Source organism: Ornithorhynchus anatinus, chromosome 1 (assembly GCF_004115215.2).
Source record: "Ornithorhynchus anatinus isolate Pmale09 chromosome 1, mOrnAna1.pri.v4, whole genome shotgun sequence".
Lineage (NCBI taxonomy): Eukaryota > Metazoa > Chordata > Mammalia > Monotremata > Ornithorhynchidae > Ornithorhynchus > Ornithorhynchus anatinus.
Window position 1 is genome coordinate 18,732,065 of NC_041728.1, and position 16,753 is coordinate 18,748,817.

Here is a 16,753-nt window from a genome sequence, read left to right on the forward strand (position 1 = left end):
GCTTACTCTCTGCAGAGAACTGTACTAAGTCCTTGGGAGAGTACAATGCAGCAGAGTTGGTAGACACATTCACTGCCCACAAGGAGCTTACAGTCTAGAGGGAGACCTTAATATGAATAAATTATGGATATGTACATAAGTACTTTGCCAAGCAATATGCTAAGTTTTGAGGTAGATAGAAGTTAATTAGGTTGGACATAGTCCCTGTCCCCCACTGGGCTCACAGTCTGGAGAATGGGTATTTAATCCCCATTTTATGATGAGGAAACTGACACAGAGAAGATAAGTGACTTTTCTAAGGTCACATAGACAGGTGAGAGGGCTGGGATTAGAACCCAGGTCCTTTGACTCACAGGCCCATGCTCTCTCCATTGGGTTAGGCTGCTTCTCAGAATTCAGAAGCCACCATCAAGCTTATTGAGCAAGAAACGCCCAAGGTGTGTTGGATATTTAACAGATCTCAGCACACTCAAGCCTCCCTTGGGATTCAGTCTGCTTCTGAGAGCAATTTGAGGAATTGATTTCTTTGCTGGTCAAAGGTCCCTTAAGGGTATCGTACCCCATCTGTGATTTCATACTCCATCTGGAGGTGCTTTGGCTGATGGGGATGAAAGCACCTATAGACCTCTCCCTCAGAGTCTAGTTTTAACTCCTCTGGACTGTATGTTACTTGTGGACTGAGAAGGGTTTTACCAATTCTATTATATTCTACACACTCCGGTGCTTAGTAAAGTCCTCTCAACTTGGTAAGTGCTCAGTAAATGCCACTGATTGATTAACTCTCTGGAGAGATGGATTGATTCATTATTCTTCAGTATTTTTAGGTCAGTTTTTTTTCCTCAGCCATTTGTGTTGTTAGGTAAACCCTTCTAGGTAAATCCTTCAAGTGACATTGGATTCACGAATAATCCTGCTGGTTTGTTTTTTTTTCCCTAATCATATTCACCGGATAAGGTTTTCAATTAAAAGCCTGCCCTGAAGGAAAATAGTGGACAACAAATGACTGATGAATTAAATATGTAAGAAACCCAGGAAATGAGTGTCATTATTCTTAAGGATACTGTGATACAAATAAATTAGAATTATGTCTATTTCCATTTGTTATAGTTAACGATAGTGCAAATGTGTAATACTGCTGAAATATTTAGTGGATTCCAAAAAATCTCAGGGTGCCCTCTAGGAGAAATAGAAATGAAGAAAAGAGGGAATGAAAGACTTGTTGAGGGGTGCAATTTTAGTTGCAGCCTTTTGAAAATACTTGAGAACAGGAAAATCAGTGGAGAAAGGTGGTGGTCTGATGATCAAATGAAAGAGGATATTATTTTCAGACCAGGTAATTAGGTCAGTGTATAATCCATTATGTGGAAATATGTGGTAATGTAATCGTTGTCTTTAGTAATTGGCCTAAAAAGGATGTCAGTGATGATCAGTTTACATATAGGTGTATGTGTGATTGAAAAGTCCAATGGAGGACTCTCAAGTCTCCAATCACACTGGTGTCACACAACGACTGCCCTTTGTTGTGCTGTTTTTACTCTTGCCTCTGTTTCAAACCTTTTCTTCTGAACTGGTGCTACCCTCATTCTGCTCTCTTATTCAAAAATTTGATTTCCTTTTGATGATTATGGATGAAACTCATAATTATTCCAGACCCAACCTTTCGCGGTATTTGCAATCAATCCTAAGGCTAATTTTGCCTTCAGATTATCTTGCTCATCTCCTCAGTGTTCCCTGCTGTTGTCCCTTGAAATTAATTATCTGATTGATTACTTCTATTATATGACACCCTATTAGATTGTAAAGTGCTTGAGGTCATATATCATGTCTCATCATTCTCTTCTACTCTCCCAGTGCTTAGTACAGTTCTCTGCACACTGTAGATGCTTAATGAAAACTACCGATTGATGACCTACATGGCTTCTGTTTACGGTGTGGAAAAACTTTTGCCTAGAACTCAATCCTCCTGGAGGTCAAGGATCATGTCTACAATTCTACTGTATACCCTTATGCACTTAGTACAGTATTCTGAATATAATAAGTGCTAAAAAATGCCATTTCTTGATGAACTGTTCTGTGACAAGATCACATTATATTAATTGCAAACATGTATTGCACAGAAAATGGCCACTCGAAATATACAACTAGGTCCAAGAACATATGCATATTTACCTTCATGTCACAATGTAACTACTGTTTTTGTTATTAGATGCTCCAGTGCCTCTTCCCTGTAAAATCACTGCGAGCAGTAAACGTGTCTATCAACTCTATTATATTGTACTCTCCTAAGCTCTTAGTACAGTGCTCTGTATTCAGCAAGCGCTCAATAAATATGATTGATTCCAGTTGGAGATTGAGGAGAAGACAATCCATTACTTTACTTTTGGTTTATTTGTGTCAGTAAATTAATCCCAAGAGACATCTCTGATTTACTACAAGCCTGTAAGTTAAATTTGGGCTAAAGTATTCAAATTCTGTTTTATATATTTATATATGTATATATTTTTGAAAAAAACAAAACGTTTTGGTTGTGACTCAGTCGTTTCTGCCCCAGAAGGCAAGTCCAGCAGTCCTAAAGAAGCCCAGAGAAACCTTTCTTTGTAGAGGTCCATGTCTTGACAGTCACAATTCTTAATGTAAAAATCCCTTCCCAGAGTTCAGCACCCTCTGATCCCTTTCAAGTTCTTTCAGGAATCATACCGGCCCCAAGTACTGCAGTCCTGCAGGCAAAATTCCTACTACAGATTGGTGGCTAAAGACTGCAAAATCAGACAAATAATCTGTCACTTTCATTAAATGGTAGGATAATCTGAGCATCTTGTTGCAACTCCAAACATTTATCTTAAAGAATGACAGCCCATAGCTGCTATCTTCAAAATGGGCTGTCAGCAGTAATTACCCTGTTGGTGATTTTGTTAAGAAATCCAGTATTAGACTGAATCCTTGTCTAATGCTTTACAATTTCTGTAACAACATTTCCTCTAATGTAAATAGGACTGGAAAGTGGAAAAATGACCTGGAGCATTCGGTACTCAAGGTGTGGACCTCGGTTTTCTGGTGCATCCAGATTGGAGACACCCTGATCGTTATAATCAGCATGCTTCATTTGCTGCACAAAAACATTATAAATATTTAATTATGGTGCAGTCAGAACTGGATTGATGCCACAATTTCATAATGAATAAATGGTCTTCTGGTTTAGAGTACTAATAGAGTTCAGTATTCAGAAGTTGCTTAAATTAATGCCGAACTTTCCATCTTTATTTTTGTTGGGGTTAGATTGAGAGTGACTTCAAAAATGCAGCTGATAGCTTCCTGGGAAGGAAACTTTAATTTTTAAATATATCTGCAGTAGATTTTTAACAATCTCATACATTAGACTGAATTTTCATTGAAAATGTGCGAACAAGGTAACTCTCGCTTTTTTATATCAGTAATAATTACACCATCTCCAGCTAAAATCAGCCATCTGTGTACACGTGATTAACAAAACATAACATTCCACATTTTTGCCCATAAAGTCGGAGATGCGGAAATGAAGATTTTTATGGCAATGCAAATTATTTTCCCTTGGGAGTTAGAAAATGACATGTCCCTAATAGCACATCTAAATAGTTCAACTTCTCTAGTGGTGTTTGTAATGCTCAAAAGCTAATGTTGTTATAAAAGCCATTGCTTTTAGATTTTCAGCCTGTAAAATATTTAACTACATACTACATCTCTCTTAGAACTCCCAAGTACTTCAGCGGGGAGTGATAAGTCACTACGACCTCCCACAAAATAGTTTTTTTGTTTATGCTTCAGTTGTCTATAAGGTTTGTTCAAAACGAGATGGGAGAGGAAATACCACTTTTAGGATGACTTTTTCAGCTGATAATTTTAGGAGAGTAACTGAAAATAATAATAATAATAATGGTATGTATTAAGTGCTTACTATGTGCCGAGCACTTCCGAAGCACTGGGGTAGATACAAGTTAATCATTTTGGATATAGTCCCTGTTGCTTGTGGGGCTCACAGTCTTAATCCTCATTTTACAGAGGAGGTAACTGAGGCACAGAGAATAATAATAATGTTGGTATTTGTTAAGCGCATACTATGTGCAGAGCACTGTTCTAAGCACTGGGGTAGATACAGGGTAATCAGGTTGTCCCACGTGAGGCTCACAGTTAATCCCCATTTTACAGATGAGGGAACTGGGGCACAGAGAAGTGAAGTGACTCACCCACAGTCACACAGCTGACAAGTGGCAGAGCCGGGAGTCGAACTCATGACCTCTGGCTCCGAAGCCCAGGCTCTTTCCACTGACCACATTTCCAAGGTCACACAGCAGACAAGTGGAGGAGCTGGGAGTAGAACTCATGGCCATCTGACTCCCAAGCCCGGGCCCTATCCACTACACCATGCTGCTTCTGAGTCCCATTGATCTCTGAAGGAGGAGTCAGAGGTGTGAGGAGAATGGGGAGACAGGAAGATGGGGTGAGAGAGAGAAAGTGTGCTTGTATGTGTGTGTGTGGTTCATAGGATGGATCATGGGGGAAAAAAAAGCTCTGAAAGAAAATCCAAATCAGTGGACGCTTTTGGGCTAAGCACTGACATTCCCAAAGTCCCAACCAACTTTGGAATAGTTCTTCCTGAGTCCCAAGGGATCGAGGAATTCCCTGAGAGAATCCCACCAGAACCAGGACAGCCTAGGGTGGTGGAAGGCCTCCTTTGGAAGCTCCATCTTTGGGAGAGCATTTCCACAATTCATACTCAGCTGGAAAATGGATCCCCTTAAAACTCCCTGTCTGTAATTTATTTTAATGCCTATCTCCCTCTCTAAATTGTAACCTCCTCTTGGGCAGGGATTGTGTCTATCACCTGGATTGTGCCTTCCCACATGTTTAACCAGTGGTCTGCACAGCTTAAGTGCTCAAAAATAAAACCACTGATTGATTGAAGCCTCTCTCACTACCAGCACAGGTATCTCCTGCCTGAGCCATTCAAGGCTTGACTGTCTGGCACTCAGCTCATCTTGCTTTTGTTCTCTCCTCCCACCTAAGCAACATAGTCCAGCATCTCACAGGCAAAGATTCGTTATTCTTCCAAAACAACATCTTGAGCTTGAATAGAATATTGGCATTTCCACTCCATTTTCACTTGCTAAGATTAGATTGTCCAAAACACCACTTTTAAGAATTTCCTCTGGGAGTAGTGAAGTGATTAAGAACAGCCTATCTCTGAAGACAGAAGAGTTGGTTGTCTCTGCTCCCATAGAAATGAGGGGAGCCAAACAGAATTGAGAAGAGTAGTGTGGTCTAGTGGATGACGCATGAGCCTGGGAGTCAGAAGATCTGGGATCCAATCCTGGCTCTGCCACTTGTCTGCCATATGACACTGGCCAAGACCCTTAACTCCTCTGTGCCTCAGCTCATCTGTAAAATGAAGATTTAGACTGTGAGCCCCACGTGGGACATGGGCTCTTTCCAACCTGATTACATTGTATCTATCCCCAAACTGAAGCAGTGTAGCTTAGTGGAAAGAACACGGGTTTGGGAGTCAGAGAATGTGGGTTGTAATCTCACCTCTACCAATCCTCTGTGCCTCTGTTACATCATCTGTAAAATGGGGATTAGGACTGTGAGTCCTTTGTGGGACAACCTGATAACCTTGTATCTACCTCAGTGCTTAGAACAGTGCTTGACACATAGTAAGCGCTTAACAAATACCATCAGTATTGTTATTACAGTGTTTGGCATGCATAATTTTTTTTTGAAGTGAATAGGGCAGTCCAAAAAGAGGAAGAAGGGGGAAGTTCCTCTTAGACTGATTTTGAAATGGTTTTATTCTTCAACTTTCTCCATTAAGGCTGTTGTTCGATTTACAGGACAGGAGCTTCACAGAAACTTCCATAAAGCAATCCCCACCATTCTTGCTCCATTTCCCGCCTGAAGGATGAGAATCATGACACAGCTTCATTTTCATTCTGGTCGATATCAGTGTCAAGTTCCTATGGGAGATTATTTCATTTGTTGCTGTGAAAGTAGGAAGAATTTGTGTCTCCATTGTAACAGTTTGAAGGAAGTAGAGATCCACACTTTGAAAGTGATTCTGATTAAACTATTTAGAATTATCACTCTACTTGCTTAATTTTGGATAGATGGTTTTCTCAATTTTTCTTCTATTTCTCCTTGTGTATTTTTGATTGAAAAGGGTCAAATCAGGGCGCAAATTTCCTTTGGTGTTTTGCATCTCTTGACCCTTAATGGGAAATATTGTATTTATTCAGCCAAGCATTATCAAAATGAGAGGGGTGGGTGATTCTAATTACAAAGGGGAGAGCCCAGGTTTTTACCAAGTTAAATTTGGAAGAGAATTTCTTCCCTTCAACTGAAAATATCCTAATTCACAGCCCTCTTGTGGTGGCTCTCTACTCCAAGACTGATGTGATTAGCAGTTAGTAACCTTGGATTTGTCATTTTAAAAGTCTCATTTTGTTGTATAATGTAATTCCTGATTAGTACCAAGAGAAAAAAAAAAACGATTTTCGGGAAATAGCCTTTGACTCACCACTTGTGCCTTCATAAATAGTCGTGTAGCTAGGAGAGTTTAAGCACTTCCACTGCATGTCATATGATCAATTTATAGATGAGGCACAGCCCTAAATCCTCATTCCAACCCTAGGGTGTGATTCAGAGCTGCAATCTAGTCACTGTTGCTAATTCAGGGAAATTTCCCCATGAACAGTGGGGGACTTGATTTAAACCTTAGAAATACTCTATACAGTACTCATTCCTTTCTGGCCAAGAATGACCCACTATCAAAATCAGGAGGGACTGAATGCTATCTAAGCAGAAGGGTGTGTAACAAACCAATTTCATGAAAGTGGGAAGAGCAGACTAGAAAGTACTTAGATTGTGAACACCCTGAGAAAAAAGGTACCATATTTAATTTCCACCTGTGTATTCCCTTCGAGTTCTTTATACAGTGCTCTGCATAAAGTACTTAATACTCTACTAATAATAATTTCCACCAAGAAAGCAGTTCAGTCATATTTATTGAGCACTTTTTGTGTTCAGAGCACTGTACTAAGCACTTGAAGAGTTGGTAAAGTTAGCAGAGGAATCATTTATTTAGGAGAAGTATCCTTAGTAAACATAGATATTTTTAAAACTGGTTTTTCATTTGCCATAGGTTGTAATATACCTTTAAATTCAGTGAAAATCTTGTTAAATTCAGGGAAAGCCTTTGCTGAATCTGGGATGAAATTCAGGTTTTGGCTTAAAACATTTTCATCATTCTATCTACTTCTAGAGTACAGATTTCTTGCCCTTTCCTTGAAATGTCTGGCTTCTGCACAATTGCAGTTAAAAAAAAAAAAAGATCCATAAACCTTTAAAAAACATCAATCACAGGAAGTTTCCCGAAATCATTCCTTGTTCGAGACCAGTCAGAAATATTGCAAAGAAAACTGCAATAGGGCACCATCAATTCCTAGGAGCCAAAAAAAAAAGACACAAGTGGCAGGAGGTGCTCAGTTCTTTAAGAATCAGAATTGAATTTGAAGTGTCTTTCAAAGGTTTAGATTGGTCACGATTTTTCCCTATTAGTGATTTTGATAAGGTATCATCCGGGAAAGTTAACAAAAAAAAAAAGGTAATGATGAGTGTATGTTTATCCAATTGGCTTCTTTGTATAAATGAAGAGAATGTGTTCCGTACCTGTGTGATATGCAAATACTTTCAAATCAGTTTAGAATTACTTTGTATAATTTGGGGGAAATTGACCTGATACGCTCATCACCAGAGGCAAAGGATAGCATAGCATTACGCTTGTTAGCCCATCAAGTCATTATTCATTCAATTCCATACTTTATAGACTTTAAAAATTTTAAGCATTTATTCATTCAACCATATTTATTGAGGACTAACTCTATGCAGAGCGTTCTTCTAAGCACATGAGAGAGAACAAAATAACAGTCATATTCCCTGCACTTGATGAGCTAACATTTTAGTACCCCTGATATTAAGATGCTAAATTTCTCTGTCTTGAAGTCACATGATAGTTTGCTTGGGCAGCCATGTTACAGTTAAGAAAATTACTTTCAATTATTAGCCCTGAAATTAGTTTAGCGGTGAGCCTACGGAAGCTTCAAACTAAGGAGAGACATTATTGTTTGTGAGCAATTAATCTTATTGACTTTACTTATATGAACCTGCAAAAATGTCTAGAAATTATGCTACAGCATCCAGTTGTTCATTAACATAGATCAAATGCTGTTGCCTTGCCTTTAGAGCTGCTTAATGATTACCTACAGAAGTATTACAGTGCTATCGATTTTTAAACTCCCCTAAGCTCATTGTGTTTAAGAAGTTAGCTTACAGGCTTTCATTGTTAAGAGTGTTGTTTACAAACCTCATCAACTGATCTGATGATTTGAGCCCTGATGAGCATCCTTCAGGTAAAAAGTGTCTCACTTCATTTCGCACCTTTTCTCACTGGAGGGCATTCAGGCATACTGAGCACTGAAAAGATGTACTTTCCTGGAAAGAATTAGAATATGATAAAAGCAGGGAGTTTTGTTTTTTTTTTTAAAAAAAAAAGCAGTGTGAAATAAAAAAGCATTGAGATATCATTTGTTTCAGTTTTGCATTTTTTCCACAACTGAAATTAGGTCCCGAATGCTTTTTATTAACTGATGATAATTGTGGAAGTTTGTAAATTCTTTGTGGGCAGAGATCATGTCTACCAACTCTACTTTCCCAAGTGCCAAGTAGAGTGCTCTTCATTTTTTCCACAACTTAAATTAGGTCCCGAATGCTTTTTATTAACTGATGATAATTATGGAAGTTTGTAAATTCTTTGTAGGCAGAGATCATGTCTACCAACTCTACTTTACTTTCCCAAGTGCCAAGTAGAGTGCTCTTCACAAAGTAATCAATCAATAAATACCACAGATTGATTGGTTATTCATTAAGTGCTTACTATGTTCCAAACACTGTCTAAGCTCTGGGATAGATAGAAGTTAATCATTCATATTTACTGAGCTCTAACTCTGGGCAGAACATTGTATTAAGCACTTGGGAGAATATAATATATCAGAGTTTGTAGATACGTCTCCTTTTCAAAACGAGGTTACATTCTAGAGGCCTGTTGGACACAGACCATTCCCCATATGCGGCTCACATTCTAAATAGGAGGAAGGACCGGTATTGAGTCCCCGTTTTGCAGGTGAGAAAACTGAAGCACGAAAAAGTTAAGTGACTTGTTCAAGAAGGTAAGTAGCAGACCCAGAATTAGGACCCAGGTCCTCTGACTTTCAGGTTTCTGCTCTTTCCACCGAACCATGCTATCTTTCCTCTTATCATCAGTGAGCACTTACTGTGTGTTGAGCACTGTTCTAAGGGCTGGGAGGAGTACAATACAATAGTGTTGGTAAATACTTTTCCTGCTCTTGAAGCGTATTTACTCATATAACTGCTATTGGGTGGAGTTGAAGGCATTCATGGACATTAATTTCAATGTTCTTTACCAGCTGGACTTCTATGTCTTGAATGGCTCCAGAAAAGATGGGATTAGGTCAAACAGAGAGCAGGCAGCACTAGGGTGCTAGAATATCAACAGTCTTAATTCTCTCAAGTGAGGATTTGGAAATCAAATAATAGGATAGGAATTGGGACAATCTAATAATAATAAAAGTGTGTTGGTTAATTCCTTACGCACTTTGCTAAGCACCAAGCTTTTTGCTTAATACTGATGTAGATACAATACAATCCTATCGGATGTAGTTACTGTCCTATATGAGGCTCACAGTCTAAAGAGGGAGAAGAGTTATTCAATCCCCAGCTAACAGATGAAGCAACTGAATCACAGAGATGAAGCACATGAGTGACTTGTGCAAGATCATACAGCAGATGGGGCCAGGATTAGAACCCAGGTCTCCCGACTACCAGTCACTCTTTTATTACTCTTCCACCCCTTTGCACCTCCAGCCCATAAAGACAATCTAGGACCCGCAGATCTTGTGGCTTCTGCCGTGTTGCCACAGCAGTCTTCTTCCCTTGAGCCTTCAACACAGTTAGAGGGGAAAATCGAGGGGGGATACAGGGTAGAATTACTTCTACGTTGCAATGAAATATAGGGAGCAGCATCTGAGCAAAGAAGATAAAATCATTCTGGATCTGAAGTATCCCTAGCATTACCTCCTGAATAATTCCAAGAAAAGGGTTGAATTCTGCTTTGATGTAGGACTGGGTAAATCCAGAGCCAGCTTCAGATGGTAAGCAAAGTAAGCCATTGCTTCATGGGGCTCCAGAGTTGGGGGTAGTCAAGTCACATCTCCCAGCAAAGGGTCATGGGACTCCAGAGTAGAGGGAAGTCAAGTCACATCTCCCAGTGATGGCATCCACCCAGCTTTATTCGAATATAGTCACCATGCCTCTTCTCTCGGAGATGGCTGTGTCCCTGGCCTTCTCGAAGATAGTGGTTGGTCGTAAGTCATTTATTAGTGGTGCATAAACCAGAATCTCAGGGTCAGACCCTCCTAGCCACTCAGTCAAGCGGGGAGGGGAGGTTGGGGGGCAGCAGCAGAGAAAGTCTCTCCTACAGTGTAATTCCTAGGCATGTCATTTTACCATGCATGTAGAATGTGTTGTAATGACATTAGCACATTATGCTGTGGGTGTGGCGTGATGTGTGTTCTCTGCCTGATGTCAGTCAGTGGTATCTGTTGAGCTCCTGTTGTGTACAGAACACTACAATGCCTTTGGAAGATGCACTAGAAGAAGACACAGTGTACAGCACTATAATAATTGTGGTATTTGTTAAGCACTTTGTATGCGCCAGGCACTGTACTACGCACTGGGATGAAAACAAGTAAATCGGGTTGGACACAGTCCCTGTCCCACGTGGAGCTCACAGTCTCAATCCCCATTTTACAGATGAGGTAACTGAGGTACAGAAGAAATGAAGTGACTTGCCCAAAGTCAAACGACAGACAAGTGATGGAGCTGGGATTGGAACCCAGGTTCTTCTGAATCCCAGGCCCGTGCTCTATCCACTAGGTCACACTACTTCACTATAAAGAGCACCCGGCCATGTACAGTAAACCTGATCCCTGCCCATAAGAAACTGAGAGACTAGAGGATGAGACAGATGTTAAAATTAATTATGGATAGGTCGTAAGTGCTGTGGGACTTGGGGTGTGGTGAATATCAAAGTGCTTAATGGGTACAGACCCAGGTGCAGAGGCGATATAGAATAAATGGCAAATAATTAATCATATTTACTGAGCACTTACTATATGTTAAGAGAAGCAGCGAGGCTCAGTGGAAAGAGCATGGGCTTTGGAGTCAGAGGTCATGAGTTTGAATCCCAGCTCTGCCACTTGTCAGCTGTGTGACCTTGGGCAAGTCACTTCACTTCTCGGTGCCTCAGTTCCCTCATCTGAAAAATGGGGATGAAGACTGTGAGCCCCACGCGGCACAACCTGATTCCCCTGTGTCTCCCCCAGCGCTTAGAACAGTGCTCGGCACATAGTAAGCGCTTAACAAATACCAACATGAAGTATGTCCCACTTCACTCATGTCCCATGAGAAGCAGTGTGGCGCAGTGGAAAGAGCATGGGCTTTGGAGTCAGGGCTCATGAGTTCGAATCCCAGCCCTGCCACTTGTCAGCTCTGTGACTGTGGGCAAGTCACTTAACTTCTCTGTGCCTCAGTTCCCTCATCTGTGTTCTGTTCCTTCAGAACAGTGCTCTGCACATAGGAAGCGCTTAACAAATACCAACATTAAGTATGTGTATGTGTGTGTAGGATTGAAAAAGAAGATCAGCGAGGTAAGATCTTGTTTTATGCTTTCAAGTGGTCCCCGACCAGTAGCAACACCACGGACACATCTCACCCAGAACGCTCAGCCTCCGTCTGCAATCCTTCTGGTAGTGTATCCATAGAGTTTTCTTGGTAAAATATGGAAGTGGTTTCCCATTGCCTCCCACACAGTAAATTAGAGTCTCTGCCCTCAACTCTCTCCCGTGCTTTTGCTGCCCAGCACAAGGAGAATGAGGTAAACTAAGGAGGTTTTGGATGGTGCAGAGTTAGCTGGGCAACCATTTCAGGATTTTGAAGAGTAGGGAGATGTGGGCTAAACTTTATTTTTCTTAATGATCTGAACGGCAGAGTTTAGACTAGGAAGGGGGAGACGGGATGGGGGGGTCAGGAGGGAAGCTGATGCAGTAGTCAAGGTGGAAAATAAATGTTTGGATCAGCGTGGAAGCAGTTTGGTTGGAGAGGCAAGGATGGATTCTAGAGATATTATGAAGTAGTACATGCTTTATTTTCCTGGTGTGTTTCTCCTAGACACCTAGGCGATGAGTTTAGGCTACTGTAAAAACAAACTACCAGTTCTTTGCAAAAAGAAGCTTTCAAAAATTCTGTATTGAAAATAAATATTTCCAATTCTGGAGAACTAGTATGTAGCAGCTATACAGTGGCTCTGAGATATAGAATGTTGAATAGTGATTTCAGTACAAAAATATCAAAATGATAGACTAGGTTGGTCTAAATTTAATGGAGGTCAATGCATTACTCATTCCTATCCTCACAAAGAGTTGCAAAATTTATCATATTTGAAACCGCTCTTCATATTACTCAATAGCCTGGTATGCAAAGAAGTATATTCAAGATAACTAATAGTAATATATCTCTTCAGTGAGTTTTGTCTTCAGGCACATCATCATGCGGAGAAGCAGGATCTTAGTGGAAAGAGTCAGGCTTGGTAGTCAGAGGTTGTGGGTTCTAATTCAGGCTCTGTCACTTATCAGCTATGTGACTTTGGACAAGTAGCTTAACTTCTCTGAGCCTCATTTACCTCATCTGTAAAAGGGGGATTAATACTGTGAGCCCCACGTGGGACGACCTGATTACCTTGTATCTCCCCCTGCGCTTAGAACAGTGCTTAGCACACAGTAAGCACATAACATATGCCATAATTATTATCATTATCACTCATTACTAAATGTATATACACACACATATGTTCAGATACATGCTTGTATTAAATACATATTTCCAAAACACTGCTATACCCTGTGGTATATACAAGGAAATACAATCAGACATTTCCTGCCCCACCCAGGACTCAATATATTTTACTGAGCACTTGCTATATCCAGGACAGTATACTAAGCACTTAGTATAAGCAGCAAGACATAGTGAATAGAGAACAGACTTGGGAGTCAGAGGTCATGGGTTCTAATCCCTGCTCCACCACTTGTCTGCTGCATGACCTTGGGCAAGTCATTTCACTTCTCTCTGGCTCAGTTACTTCATCCATAAAATGGAGGTGGTGACTGTGAGCCCCACAGGGGACAGGAACTGTGTCCAACTCGGTTTGCTTGTATCCACCCCAGCGCTTAGGGCAGTGCTTGGCATATAGTAAGCACTTAGTAAATGCCCCAATTATCATTATTATTATTACTTGCGAGTACAAACAAGTAAGGAAATATAATTCCTGCCCTCCAGGAGTTTACGATCTAGGGGAGGAATTTACAATCTCATAATCTCCTTAGAAGTAGAGAGAGAGGAGGTATTTCATCCCCATTTCAGACCAATGATGTTTACTGAGCATTTACTGGGCACAGAGCGAGGCCCTCAGTGCATATGTAGAGATCGAGTCACTGAATAGTTTAGCAATTTGTCTGAGGTTACACAGCGGGCCAGTGGCACACCTGGAACAAGAACTGGGGATTTCAAACTCCCAATCTTAAGATGTTACCATTAGTTGCATAGCAAAGACAGTGATGGCCATGGTCTGTACTTCTCTTTCTTCAACCATTGAGACAGTCCTTTTCAGTATCTGTGTTATTTGCTGTCACCTAAATTAATATTTGTTGTTTGTTTCCTTTTTCCCCCTTCCCCAAAATAAGTATTGATAATTATTCTTGCACAGGGTATGAACAGTTCAGAGAATTAACAGAAGATATTTCACTGTCATAGTGATGTGGCACTAGGGAGAACAATAATGAGAATCCTGGACCCAGGCACCTTTCTCCCAATAAGCAACAGCTATGGAGTGAGGAAGAGGGAGAATTACACTTGTCATTTTTCTTATTTAACTGAAAGATAAACCAAAGTTTTGTGTGTTTCTCTAAGACCTCACAAAATGGTGGTGTTAAAATTGTGAATGGAGCTCAGAGTTCAACTCTTGATGTCTTATTTTGCTAACTAGGCAACATTTCTTTTGAAATTTTTTTTCATGAAATGATGTGATTTTGATAATTGTGTATTGTGGAACTGGCCCCGGGTAGGCATTTGAAAACGTTAATTGCTTCTGTTTTCCAGGACCCTGCATTCCTAACCCATGCCACAATGGGGGCACGTGTGAAATCAGTGAAGCCTATCGAGGAGACACCTTTATAGGATATGTTTGTAAATGTCCAGTGGGATTCAACGGGCTGCACTGCCAGCACAGTGAGTCTTTTCATGGCCTTTATTAAATAAGAAACCCACAAATTGTTTTTAAAGTTATCTGCTTGCATTCCCTGCTAGACTGCAAGCTCCTTTTAACTCTGTTGTAGTCTCCATAGGATTTAGTACGGTGCTCTGTACACAGATGATGCTCAATAAATACTTTTTGGTTAGCCCTGCATATCAACTCCCAATCCCCTAAAAGGATCTGCAAATTCCATATTCTTGGGTGATTGAGATTAGATTTAATTAAGCATTTCATACATCAGAAGACATGTATATCTGTCATTCGAATTCACAGATGATGCCATTAAGGGTAAATCTCTACCTACACATACACCAGGACTCCATCTATCAGAAAAGATACAGACAAAATATTACCAAAAACCTGTCCCCATTATTCTCAAGCAGGAATGAGCTCATGAGGGAGGTGTGCCATTCTGTGTTTTAGTGTTGAAGTGAAAGTTATTTCTCAGGAATTTTCCTAAGTGTTGGCATCTTTTAATCCTTCACTAAGTACCAAAGTAGTGCTAAACCCTAGAATAAAAATAAGCTAATCAGATCAAGTATATTTACTGAGCGCTTATTGTGTGCAAAGCACTGTACTAAGCCCTCAGGAGAGTTTATATAACTGACACATTCCCTGCCCACAGTGAGCTTACAGTCTAGAGGGGGAGACAGATATTAATATAAAGAAATTACAGATATGTACATAAGTGCCGTGGGGCTGGGTGGGGGGTGATGAATAAAGGGAGTAAGCCGTATGATGCAGGAGGGAGTGGGAGGAAAGGAAATGAGTGCTTAGGGAAGGTCTCTTGGAGGAGATGTGCCTTCAATAAGGTTTTGAAGGTGGGGAAAGTTGTTTTCTGTCAGATATGAAGAGGGAGGGCATTCCAGGCCAGAGATCACAGGATCCCTGAAATCAGATCCCAGGCACGGTTCCCAATCTAAGAGGTAGGGAGAGCAGATTTGTATTGTATTCTACTAAGGGCTTAGTATAGTGCTTTGCTCATAGAAAGCACTCAATAAATATGATTGAATATTGTATCCCCTTTAAACAGATGAGGAAGCAGAAGCCCACTAAAGTTAAATGACTTGGCCAAAGTCACCCAGCAGGGGTATGGCAGAACAGGGATTAGAAAAAAGGTTTGACTATTTGCCCCAGTTCCTTCCCTACTATAGTCACAAAAACCATCATTTATGTGTGTGAGATTGTCAGGTCCATGAGGTTAGGGATTGTGTCTACTTGCTTTATTGTAGTCTCCCAAACTCTTAGTTCTCTCCACACTTTAAGTGCTCAATAAATACCATGGATTATGATGAAGATCAGCATCTAGGTTTTCCAGTCTCTGCACAGCTTCCTTATCTGCCGCCCCTTACTCCCCATCTAGATTGTAAACCTTTGAGTACAGAGATTGTGTCTACCAACTCTATAGTATTATATTCAATAAATACTATTGACCTACTGGAAGAGGCAATTTCAGAGTGAAGATTGAAAATGCAAATTAAAAAAAAACACACACTCTGTGTACAAAGTCTGCTTTTTTTCCTATTTGGATTGCAAAATAGTTAAAATGGGAAAGGCAGTGTCACCTTAAGTGGAAGCATCTCACTTTGACTGTTTTGTAGCTCCTAAATCAAATAATCAGTAGTGTTTACTGACTGCTTATGTGCTGAATACTGTCAAAGAAACTTAGGGAGAGTTCAGTTGAATTAGAAAATAAAATCTCTGGCCTCAGAAAACTTTCTAGTGGGAAAGACAACACAAAACAATTTACAGATATGAGGAAAAAGAGAATGTAAAGATGGATGCGTAAATCACTGAGTGCATAAAGAGTGGAGTATGAACTTAGATCTGTTAAGAAAAGAATCATATGGGATGCTGCGAGTGTATAAATGCAGAGGTGCTGCAAAAGTGCCTAGCTCATCTCTTCCACAGAGAACATTCCTGATAGACTTAAAAACTTGTTTTCTAAATAGTCTGGATATTCTGTTCCCTCAACACAGGTAGGAAAATCTTTATTGCATAGTTCTGTTTGCTCCAGATTTATGGCCTATTTCTCTCAAAATGTTCACAAGCTACCTTGAAAATGTTTCTTCTGGTCATTTTCTTCTTTTAAAACACTCAGAGTTTGGCTGGGTTTATTTTTGTTTGTTTTTTTAATGAATCACCAGTGGAGTAGCAAGGTTCTTCCCCAAGTTTTAGTGTAGAAACTTTTTTCAGAAAGATTGCAGTAGAGAAATGGAGGAGCTGAGTGGAATTTAAGTGAGGACGATAATCTCTGTCTTCAAAACTGTTCTTTTTTTTTCC

General features: G+C 40.2%; 1 protein-coding gene across 4 annotated transcripts in view; it reads left to right on the plus strand.

The window, feature by feature from the left end:
• Window positions 1-16,753, plus strand: part of EDIL3 (EGF like repeats and discoidin domains 3) — a 316,556-nt gene that overhangs the window by 142,818 nt on the left and 156,985 nt on the right. For all 4 annotated transcript variants that reach the window (XM_029070916.2, XM_029070911.2, XM_029070902.2 and 1 more), the window contains one exon: window positions 14,317-14,445. In XM_029070916.2, the coding sequence (XP_028926749.1) occupies window positions 14,317-14,445 (129 nt within the window). The remainder of the gene's footprint in view (window positions 1-14,316; window positions 14,446-16,753) is intronic.